At 49.5% G+C, this 10,612-nt stretch overlaps 3 protein-coding genes across 3 annotated transcripts; 2 read left to right on the top strand and 1 right to left on the bottom strand.

Annotated features, from left to right (window-relative positions):
• Window positions 1-14: 14 nt before the first annotated feature.
• On the top strand, window positions 15-1,915 carry HD556DRAFT_1395397 (phosphatase 2C-like domain-containing protein). Its single transcript, XM_041303665.1, has 10 exons — window positions 15-405; window positions 488-502; window positions 565-814; window positions 864-924; window positions 976-1,062; window positions 1,115-1,229; window positions 1,282-1,450; window positions 1,518-1,555; window positions 1,611-1,621; window positions 1,674-1,915. The coding sequence occupies exons 1-10, from the start codon at window positions 88-90 to the stop codon at window positions 1,711-1,713; spliced, it is 1,104 nt and encodes a 367-aa protein (XP_041156869.1). The 5' UTR covers window positions 15-87; the 3' UTR covers window positions 1,714-1,915.
• A 139-nt stretch (window positions 1,916-2,054) lies between these two features.
• Window positions 2,055-8,177, bottom strand: HD556DRAFT_759271 (glycosyltransferase family 48 protein). The gene is made up of 8 exons (XM_041311531.1): window positions 7,549-8,177; window positions 6,879-7,499; window positions 4,151-6,830; window positions 3,915-4,100; window positions 3,020-3,864; window positions 2,638-2,968; window positions 2,511-2,584; window positions 2,055-2,461 (listed from the first exon to the last, which is right to left on the bottom strand). The coding sequence occupies exons 1-8, from the start codon at window positions 7,963-7,965 to the stop codon at window positions 2,294-2,296; spliced, it is 5,322 nt and encodes a 1,773-aa protein (XP_041156868.1). The 5' UTR covers window positions 7,966-8,177; the 3' UTR covers window positions 2,055-2,293.
• Window positions 8,178-8,398: 221 nt separating this feature from the next.
• Window positions 8,399-10,526, top strand: HD556DRAFT_1446638 (uncharacterized protein; the record flags this gene model as incomplete). Its single annotated transcript, XM_041307133.1, has 2 exons — window positions 8,399-9,140; window positions 9,196-10,526. The coding sequence occupies 2 exons, from the start codon at window positions 8,399-8,401 to the stop codon at window positions 10,524-10,526; spliced, it is 2,073 nt and encodes a 690-aa protein (XP_041156867.1).
• Window positions 10,527-10,612: the final 86 nt, after the last annotated feature.

Genomic DNA, 10,612 nt, shown 5'->3' with positions numbered 1-10,612 from the left:
ATGTGTCAGCGCGTTGTCAATGGAGGTCATGTGTTTTCAAAATCAAAGTGCAGGTTGCTCCTCCCCAATCTGTTGTTCCCTTTCACGATGACCCTTGGCCTATGGTCATCGCCAGTGCCTCGCCTACTCACGCACAAGGGCATTTGTCTATCAGCGTCTGTGTCGCAGCGCGCTAACCGACCAATAACACGTACATACTCCAGCGCAAGTCCCGCCTCCCCGCTATCCCGACCCTACCAGTTTCATTTTGGTGCTAGCTGGGCGGCGAAGCCCCCAGAAAAATCGCGCATTCATGTTCCTTTCCCACCAGACAGTACGGTAGGACGCTGGCGAGACAAGATGCTTGGAAAATGGAAAAATACGACGAGCGGGGATGCAGGAGAGGACTTTTTCTTCGTGACGGAGGTGCGTCCCGGACGGTCTAGCAGCCACGTGTTCCTCTAAAAAGATCTATGCATTGTTGCTTGGATACTTTCTTGTGTGACAGATGCAAAATAGTTCGGTAGGTATGTTCATGTCCTTCCATACATGTCTTGTGTGTTCATATGGTGTTTTTATTGTCAGGGAGTGTCATTTGGTGTTGCTGATGGTGTGGGAGGATGGGTTGACTCAGGCGTTGACCCGTCACTTTTTGCCCAAACACTCATGTACCATGCACATCGTTACTCGCGACATGGATGGGCTGGTGAACCAGAAATTGATCCAACTCAAGAGTACGAGGAGCGTGAAAGAGTTGAAGGATGGGAGTTAACACCGTACAAATGTCTTGAGTGCGCCTACCACGGTGTATTGCGTGAGCGTCTTGTCAATGCAGGTCTGTTCCCCACCGTTGTCATACATATCCATCCTGAACGTCTACTAAGGATCCAGTACTGCTTGTTTAATCAGTCTTAACGCATCATCAGGTGTATTGCGAGCTGCAAAGTAGGCAGACTTTACTACCAGAGAAACTCAACTGAGGCAGGCTTCGCATAGTCTTGGTGACAGTGGATTTCTAATCATCCGATCGTCTTCGGTAATATACCGACAACCACCACAAACCCATTTCTTTAATTGCCCATAGTAAGATGCATTTTATTGACAGACTTTCTGATTTGGATACTTTCATCAATAGCCAGCTCACGAAATTTCCGCCTGACATGGTACCGTCCTCTCATTTTGCCGATCGACCAAATCGGGCTGCTCAGTATGAGACCAAACTTCGGGATGGGGATATTATCATTGCATTCGTGCGTCGTTTCCAATTCTCACTGGATAACGTGCCGAAGGTTCCGGGTGCAGACTGACGGACTCTCTGACAATGTCTTTACACCTGACATCGTCGCTATCTGCTCTCTTGTAGCTCGCTCAGGTGGCTCTGAAGATGTACAAGCGCAGATGATGGCTAACCGCATTATTGAGTATGCACAAGTGTGCATGCGAGAACGGAAGAAGATGACCCCATTTTCACGTAAGCCCTGTTTTTGCTTTTGTTTACATGCAAATTCTCATCTTTCACGTACCTGTGTTGTTCGCAGGCGAAGCCTTGCGAGAAGGACTTTATTACCGAGGAGGGGTGCGTTTGATCTAGACCTTTTTTTTGAGACTTCCTTAATGTTTTGAGTTTGCAGAAAATTGACGAGTGAGCCATTGCTTTTAATCCGCGATTTTTTTGCTGACGTCGACGACACTAGCGTTACGGTTGTGACAGCTATAGTGCGCGAGGCCGTATGATGACTGAGCGCGACCTTCATTGAAGTGTACACATGGATAATTGATGCAACAATTCATATCACATCTATTACTAATTACTCAGCGCCATTTTTGGACTCTTGCAATATCATGAACTTTTTGTTATAGCCCGAGCTCGCCTGGCATGATGAGGAGAGGTCACCGGTCACCTTACTTGGTAGTAGGCTTCACTTAATGATAGAGGGACATGCAATCTAGAGCATCCACCACGCAACCTCAACACAACTCGATATCATTAAAGCAGTCGATTCGTCACCGACTGTCCCCTAATTATGTGCTCCAGCCGGCATGCTTTTGAATAATGCTTTCGGAGACTTGCAAAATCTCGTTGAATCTTCGACCTAGTCGCAGCCACAATAAACAAGTTCTGATGATAAGAATGTAATTTTTGCTGTAGAGAATGTAGGCTCGCTAGCTCCTAAGTATAGTAGACTATCCACGAAATGTCCATGTAGATTAGCTTGATCTATCGTCTACTATGATACACCAAGCGAAGTCGAAAGCGTATAAGAAGATATACAAGTGGCAAGTCAAGCCAGTCCATGTGTAAGTGTCCCAGTAATTAGATATTCTGACAGAGAGTGCAGTGGAACGTGATCTCATTTCGGAAGATGGCAGCTGAAACCATGTTAAAGACAGATAATGGATAATGTGAGGTGAACTTACGCAGAACAATGAGAGATGCCAGGCCCGACACCACGAGGATATAGAGCAGGGTGTATTTAATGATCTGTCGAAGACTTGAGTTAATGGAGTGAGAGGTAAATCATGGGACTCACAATCCATCGTCTTTGTCTCTTCTGCTTAGTCGAGTAAAGAGGTGCTCGAATCTGTTTGGATGGGCGGAGCCAGACTGCCAGGAGTTCAGACTTACAAAAAGGTAAAGAGCTCGACAGTATCACTTACACAGCATAGTTGAATGCAGCTTGTCGATGAATGGAATAAGAACAGGCGGGGTCAAAATCACCAGGAGGATGTGGCCGAGTAAGAAATCTGAGCTCCACAACGACATTTCGACGATCTTTACGATGAATTCACGAGCTGGCTGGGACATCGCGCTATTACCGAGGCCACGACCGTACCATTTACCGGACCACCACGCACGATTGGTTTCGTCGTGTTTGAACTCGCGAGACAGGAAGACTGCAATGAGAATCTTCTGGATCGCACGCTGAATGGCAACGATAGTGATTACGCCAAGTACTGCATGAGATGCATCCCAAAGCTCGAGGAACCACTACGACACACGTCAGTTCAGTGTCATCAGAGCGTAGATTAAATTACTTACGAAGAACTCGAAGAATGAGACAATTCCAAGCAGCGCGAAAAAGTGAGCGACGGCAGCCATGACCGAAGCAAACCTCGCCCACTTGTCGAACATGGGACCCACGAACAGCGATATAAAAAATAGCGATATGAGAACAGCAGCATTCCAGACGATAGGACCAATCGCAATAACAGCTATGCGAATCAAGGGACTGGGGTTCTGCTGGCCATTGACGTTGGGGAACGACTTGACGAACATGTATGCGATGACAAAGATGGCCGCATGGCAGATCGGCCACACGACCTCCGAGAAGACAACAGCTCGCCATGAGGCACGGGGCAGGTCTCCAGACAGCTTTTCTGACGGAAAGCCCAGCTTCTTCTTTTTGTACCCGGTGATCATAGTCCTAGAAAGACGGCAGTATCCATACCAACTACTCGCTTTCGTCCTCGAGTTACCTCGGGACATCCAACGCAGGAACTCGCGATAGTCGATGATGAAGTCGGTAAATGAGAACTGATGAGGGTTGAAAACAAAGGGAGCAATGCACAATGAGAGCACAGAGAACCAGAAGTAAATGAGGTGGGGTATCCAAATCGTCAGAGAAACATAGAGAAGGATCAGCAGATTCCTCATGCCCATGTAGATACCTGGTCCTGCAAAGCGGGAATACAAAATGCTAAAGGATATTCGGGTCGTCGCAAAACCGCGGCCGGTTGCGATATAGCGAGCACCACCGAATGTCAGATTGCTCAAGATAGCTTGAGAGTATATCTGGGTCGAGAAAACCTCAAAGACGGGAGACAACGACAAGAAGTGTTTTCCGAGACGCAGTAGCGCTTTTCCAGTTCCACGCTCAACAAGTTCTGTTGTCAGTCAGTAAAGCCCAGCCCAAAGTAAAATGCTAATGAATTACCTTGCAAGAAGAGAGGCAGGAAAGCAATGAAGAACACCAAGAAAATGGACACGATGCAGCGCTTGATCCATTCGAAGACGGGAATGAGGTTGTAGCACCCAGAACCCTGCTGACCACCAAGCACATTGCCCTGCGCATCAACTTGACAGATGGCAAGCTGCTTGTTCAAAGTGCCGATGAAGAGCACTACAATTTGTCAGGAACGCAGGTCAAATGTGCAACACATCGGGACTCACGAGTGACCATGAACACCTGGATCGAGTAGATGACCAAGATATTGTTGATGTGGAAACCAGGATGTCCATAGTAGAAGGTCAAGAAGCGATCGATGGGCAGCTGCGTCCCGAGGTAGTAGTACTCCCGACTAAGCATCTGTTCACCCATACCGGTACCGATCTTAGTTTGGAAGTTGAGAATCGTGCCGAACCCAAGATCACGGCCCTTTCCACACTGGTAGTACTCCGAGTGCTTGATACGACCACCACGCCCAAAGGCGTTCATACCGGCGAAGATATCCTCGTTGAGATGCAAGCCTTTCTGCGCCTTTGAAACTCCACCGCGTGTTGTCATAAAAAGGGCATTGAGGAAATCAGGGTGTCCATAGTGCAACTTGCCCCCAATCCACGCGAGCGCACGAGCTGTCATCGTACCGAATGTCTGTTCCTTCCCAGCAGCAATGTCACCCAATACCCCGATGTTCTCCGAGAAGATGTACTCGCGTGTGCCCACGATAGCGACGGGGGATTTCTTGAACTCCTTGTGGCCCCATTGCGCATACGGACTCTGGCTTGAGATGGAGTATTCCTCAAACTCGCCAAGGATGTTCCGAATCTTGAGACATTCTTCAAGGTAGTTGTCCTGGTTGGCATCGATAAGCTGAAGGTATTCGCCGCGATAGAAAATGATGGCATGGTTCTGGTTGTCTGACTTTCCATCACCAAGAATAGGATTTCCGGGCAGCTCGATGCGGAACTTGGGCTTCCGTTTACCAGTAACGTCGTCAATTTCTGAATGACCATCAATCAACGTCGAAAACAACCGGCCTTCGCTGCCTTTTGGTCCGGGCTCTTCATCAAGGTACGCAATCTGTAGATCTGGATATGCGCGCAGCAAAAACTCAGCATTCTCCTGCTCCTCCTTGTTGAACTTCGAGAACCGCTGCATGGAGATGGCGAACTTAAACTTGCGGCGTGCCATCCTCTCAAGCTCCCGCTCGAGCTTCTCCGTGTTGCCCCCAAACGTGGACACGATGGCGGGATTCTCAACGCGGTAGAGAAGCTTAATGGCCTTGGAATAATTCATCATGCCAGAGACAGTGCGGTACAGTGTCTGCGCACGCAGAGAGGCCCAGATACGTGTGCGGAGGGTATATTCTGGGCTCGATGTCTTGAAACCGATGCAGTAGAAAGGCAAGTCATCCGCTTTGTTATTCGTCTTCTCATTGATGGAACTTGTTCCATCCTCGCTCTCCCCAGCAAGGATCTTTGTGTCCTTCACGAAGTTGTCCCATTCAACAGAGTGGAGCTGCTTCAGGTACTCAAGCAACGTCACACGGGTGTTCTGGTCTTCTTCGCGGATGATTTCGCGCAAGCTGAGTAGAATCTTCTCAGAATAATGCGGAACGAGGACAGTGAATGTAGGCATGGCTTCCACGGGGAGTGGCTCGGGCAGTGCGGTAGTGAGGGAGCTAGCGAAGAACGAAATCCTGCGCTCAGCCTCCCCGTCTGCAGGGAAGAATGTGCCTTTGTAGTTGCCACCGGTCTGGTTCAAGAAGAATGGGGGCGCATTGAGCGTTCGGCGACCGTCAGCAGTCTCAGCCTGATGATACAACAACCGCTGGACATGGTCAATCCCAAGGAGATGTTCACGATACATGGAGATGATGATGGCATTCCAGATCTGCGAGACAAGGACCTTAGGTTTGTATTTGACCTCCATCTCGGCAGTGGCGAGGAGTTTGGCGTAGATGCGCTTAGGAAGGCGGGTGTACACATCTTTCCAAGGCGTCCAGATCGACAGGCCAAGCGAGAAAGAGCGAGCAACAGAGAAAACGACAACCCAGATGATGTACCACAAGTACGTGTCAAGGAAGAACAGAATCAAGTCCATGATATACATGATAGCCAACGTGAAGGGGACCTGATTCGAGCAGAGGACGGTGCCGAAGAGCTTATCATTGCATCCCTGCACAGTAGTCCGTGCCATGACTGCGATTGGCGAGCTGAAGGAACTGGTGAGAAAAAAGTATGATTCTGTAAATTTGCATCCGAAGATTAGAAGCCAGAGCATGATGCTTGCAGTACGCGCAGTACGCGTGAGTTCCGGGTAAGATGCAGTAAATGTCTGCGAGGCCATGTACTTGCGTGACTTGCCAGCCACACGGTCACCAAACATGCGCCCGGAAGGAAACAATCCGAAGGCAACGGTCGCAACGATGGAGATGAAGAACTGCACAATGCCAATGATAACAGGAATCTGCGAGGTGGTGGGGGTTGGACGGTTCTCTACATATGCAATGTATACCGTCGGACCGCCCGTAAGCGCTAGAATGACGAGGAGGAATATGAATCGGGTTGTGAGATGGGAGGCATTATTCCATGTTGTGGGAATGTACATGAACTCGGCGAGCGTGGCAAAGAGCATGATCAACGTGGCAACTGCACCTCCGAGGGCGGTCGCGGACCAGGTCATCGCGGGTGAAGGGAATTGCGAATTTGGAGGCGCGTACACCTTAGGGGAGTTGAATGCGGTATAGAACCAGTAAATTGCGACGTGGAGAATCCAGATGCGGTTGAAGTTGACAAGTAGATGCGCTGTGGAACGCTTCTCCTTGTAGGTCTTGAAGAAGACTTTGTTCCAGTCTACGCGCCGCAGGTTCATGTAGCGCTTGGCGGGTGAGATGTCCACAAGGCGAGACTGGAAAGCATGTTAACTTAACGCATGCTGTAGGGGAAAATCACCTACATGGTTCTCAAGGACAATCCGTGCCAGACCCTCAGGATACCAAAAAAGCTGGTTAATGTCGTCATATCCGATGATCTCGTCATGATCCCTCTCCCTCCTAACGAACTTGCCCTCTGCAACTTCATAACCTTGGTCACGCATGAACGTGTATAGTGGCTTGATGATTGTGTGCAAGTATAAACCCTCCCGTACGGGCTCCACGCTATTTTGGCACTCGGGACTACGGTAGTAATCGTCTGCGCACTTAAATATGAAGCACAGGCACTCGGGAACAAAGCGCACATTGCCCGCCTCGCCCCAACAAAGGAGGTAAAGTGCTATCTGGCGGAGCCTGTCGTACTGGCTCATGTTATTCATCGCGCCACGCCAGCGATTCAGTGCAGTATCCAAGTGTTTCGAGCCTGGTGTTTTGACTGAGCCACCTCGAACACTTTTGAGGCGTTGCAAGCCGGGATTCTGGGTTTGTCCGACGGCGTCATCGAGGTTGAGCTGTGCGGCAAAGTACCACTTGCGATAATTTGCGTGTTGTCCGCCAATGTAATCGGCATGAAGGGTTGTCAGGGCTTGATTTGGACTCATACGGGAGGCGCGGGAGTCGAGAGACTGCATTAAAAAATCAAACTGCAAAATTGATTAGTGCGTGTGCGTGAAGCGTTGTGATATTACAAACCATGTTTCGCATGGAATCACGTTGAAACCCGAATTTTTGGGTGAGGTCTAGAAAAATGTCCTCTATTTCTTCCATGGAAATTGGTATCTGACGGTCGGGAGACCAGGCTGGATATGGGTAGGTGACTGAGTCGGCAAAGGGGGAACCATATGGCTGGCTCGCCTGTGAGTTAATAGATGGTGCGTAAGAGCGACTGCCGTGTCCAGCATCAGAAGCAGAGTCGCGACCTGTGAAGGTGTTAGATTCATAAAATTGCTGGTTAGCTGCAAGACGAGTGGTGCTAGCATAGGGAGTGCCGATCTCTGATTCATTGTCATAGTCTTGTCGAATAGGCTGTTGTTGGTAGAAATTTGGCTGGCCGTAAGGGTTTGGGAAAGGACTGGTAGGCTGTTTGAGCCCATGGGCTGGTTGAGCCATGTTAATAGTCTCGACGGACGATCAGCGGGTCGAAGTAAAGAACGACTATAAGGAAAACAATAACAAGTACTGAAAAAGATAGGAAAGTCCGAGTCAGCGCCCAGCGGTGAAGGCAGGATAATGGAGTATCTGTGAGACACCGTGATGCGCATATAGAACAATCATCACTCGTGAGAAATAAAACTTGGTTACCAGTAAAATTAGTTTTTCTAAAAATAAGTAACAGTCACTAGTCGACGACCATCACGTTAACGTTGAGCTGCGCAGTTTGCACTTTCAACTTTTTCTGATGGCACTTCCTTCTGCCCGTGTTCTAAATGCTGGCCGTCGTTGATCCGAGTCGTGTTCCGAGTGGTTCAACCAAACAAATCAAAACATCCACAGTCCACACGTGATCTCATAAAACGCGTCGCGCGCGTCAGGGTAAACTCACATGTCTCAACCAATCGTGTTATGGAACGCTAAACTGCGCGCAACCCATGTCTTTGACGATGCAGGTATTTCAATCACGAAAACTACATTGCCTCCTCCAGGCCCCCGAGCCCCTTATGACATGGATCCGGAGCCTCCAAATATCTTGAAGACCGTCCCACCCCTCGCGTACTTCTGTATTCGCGCTCTCACTCCTCATGCAGACCAACTACACCACCTTCAGCATTCCGTACCTTACAGTAGGGATGTTGTCAGTGCTTTGGTCCGACGAACACCAGCCCCTCTTCCTGTCAAGAACAAGGATTCGCAACCGTTTTTCGTTTCGATCGTTAACCCTAGATTGTTGGCAACACTCGCGCAGGTTATGCACCCGCTTCCTGAAGAGTTCAGGGACTATGACATACCACTTAGTGATGTCCACCTACCATTGCTCCAAAGAGTGCCTAGTCGGGAAAACTTCTGCTTTATAACTCTTCTGGCCTTACCATATTGCAAGGAGGTGTGCGACGATACCATTGGCGTCATTCGCCGTTTGAACACCCTCACTGCGCTGAATATAAGGGGGACATCCGTAGGATCCTACGGCCTTACTGTGCTTGCTCGCGGCTTGTCATGGAGCGACGACGAACTGCAGTCCAGGACTGGTTGTTGGGGACTCAGAATCCTGAGCCTGCATAGCTGCACCAATATAGGCAACGAGGCTCTCCCCATATTATCCAAATTTCCCCTGTTATCATCCATCGGTAACTTCCTTCTTTCTCCATTCCGCACCATAACTTACCAGTGCCCTATCGCCAGACCTACGCTTCACTAGCTGCACGCGACACGCTGTCTCCAAACATCTTGCTGATGCTGGCTTCAGACCCTCTTCAAACCGTTTATTATTTCATCCTGCTCCACTGGAGGTCTCGCTTAAGCAGCTCGAGAATCTTGGCCCAGCTTCAATGTACTCATGCGGACTCACCTCCGTATTCAAGTTGCACGTTGACAAACTCAGCCATAGCAACCTCTTTTCCGAACACGGAACCCCGTCGTACATTCCCCAGGACATGATGGAGGGACCAATAAGTTTGATAGATGTTGATGTCGATGAAGAGAACAGCGAGCTAGCTGAACCTACCTCTCAGAATATGCAGGCAAGCACGACGTCCATGTTCTATGCGTCGCGCCTGCCCCGCAGAGAAAACCTCATCCGGGCTGCAGCCGAGGAGCAGCTTCACCCATTGACTTTGGTGCGCCCTCCACCCCAATGGAGTGTACTAAACGTATTCCGACCACCTGTACGACAGCAACAATCGTATGGTCCAAAGGAAGACCCACCACCACTAAAACTCGAATCCATGGACCGTGCGCGTCTCACCAAGCGTACCTTGTCAAGCGTGGAGGATATGGTCACGACCCTGGCCGACAAGAACAAGAAGCGGAAAGTGGAAAGTGCATTCGCCAGCGCAAGTGCCTTTCCAATTTCCGTTTCGAAGTCGAAAAACCCTTTTGTCAAATCTGGGGGCTCGACTTCCAAATCGAACGGGTCGGGCGGCATGGTGCGATCCGTGTTCGCTGAGCAGAGAGATGCTGCCACTGCATCAGCACCTGTTAAACGAGGCTGGTGCAAAACTGAACCGTGGCCCAAGTTTTGTGATGGAGGGCCCTTGAAACTCTTGAAAACCTCCGTGTCTTCGACTTCCTTAAACAACACCGCTTCGAACCCGGTCTCCTCTGCGAGTGGCAGCTCACTTCTTGCTAATACCTCGAACCCCGCCCAAAATAATCCGAAGCCTCCCGCTGAGGCTAAGATACTCAGACCCATCACATCGTATCCCGTTCCGCCGTGTCCACCAGAGCACTTCCTGCTGGTGCCACAGATATATCCAAAGAATTGGGAGAAGAACAAAGGGGCTGCCCACTCTGTGTTTGAGCCTTTTCCCGATCCGACGGTGCCGATGAATGGGAGCGATGATATCATTGAAGTGGAAGGAATCGGTTCCATTCACGATGACGATCCCAAAAGGAATGAGAATCCTCCGAAGAAAGCTGGGAGAGGTCGTGGCGGTGCCAGCAGTACGGCGAAGAAAGGAAAGCAGAAGGCGACTGGATTTGATTGGAATAAGTGGAGACGGGAAACTATGTGATTGTATCTTTTCTTTGTGTACGATTCTTTATCAGTCCTTTATACTTTATTACTCAAATACCCATTCACGGATTCTTGTCTCGTGTA

The sequence above is a fragment of the Suillus plorans genome (genome assembly GCF_016647745.1).
Source record: "Suillus plorans strain S12 chromosome Unknown HD556scaffold_55, whole genome shotgun sequence".
Taxonomy (NCBI): Eukaryota; Fungi; Basidiomycota; class Agaricomycetes; order Boletales; family Suillaceae; genus Suillus; species Suillus plorans.
This window is presented reverse-complemented; position numbering and strand designations above follow the sequence as displayed.

Bases quoted from the DNA above. Each gene is read 5' to 3' on its own strand.
- HD556DRAFT_1395397 (XM_041303665.1), top strand. From the start codon at position 88: ATGACCCTTGGCCTATGGTCATCGCCAGTGCCTCGCCTACTCACGCAC. The intron at 1,230-1,281 runs GTGCGTCGTTTC...TTCCGGGTGCAG, and splicing joins GGGATATTATCATTGCATTC to ACTGACGGACTCTCTGACAA. The intron at 1,451-1,517 runs GTAAGCCCTGTT...TGTTGTTCGCAG, and splicing joins GAAGATGACCCCATTTTCAC to GCGAAGCCTTGCGAGAAGGA.
- HD556DRAFT_759271 (XM_041311531.1), bottom strand. From the start codon at position 7,965: ATGGCTCAACCAGCCCATGGGCTCAAACAGCCTACCAGTCCTTTCCCA. The intron at 7,500-7,548 runs GTTTGTAATATC...TCAATTTTGCAG, and splicing joins GTGATTCCATGCGAAACATG to TTTGATTTTTTAATGCAGTC. The intron at 2,585-2,637 runs GTAAGTGATACT...AACTCCTGGCAG, and splicing joins GCTGCATTCAACTATGCTGT to TCTGGCTCCGCCCATCCAAA.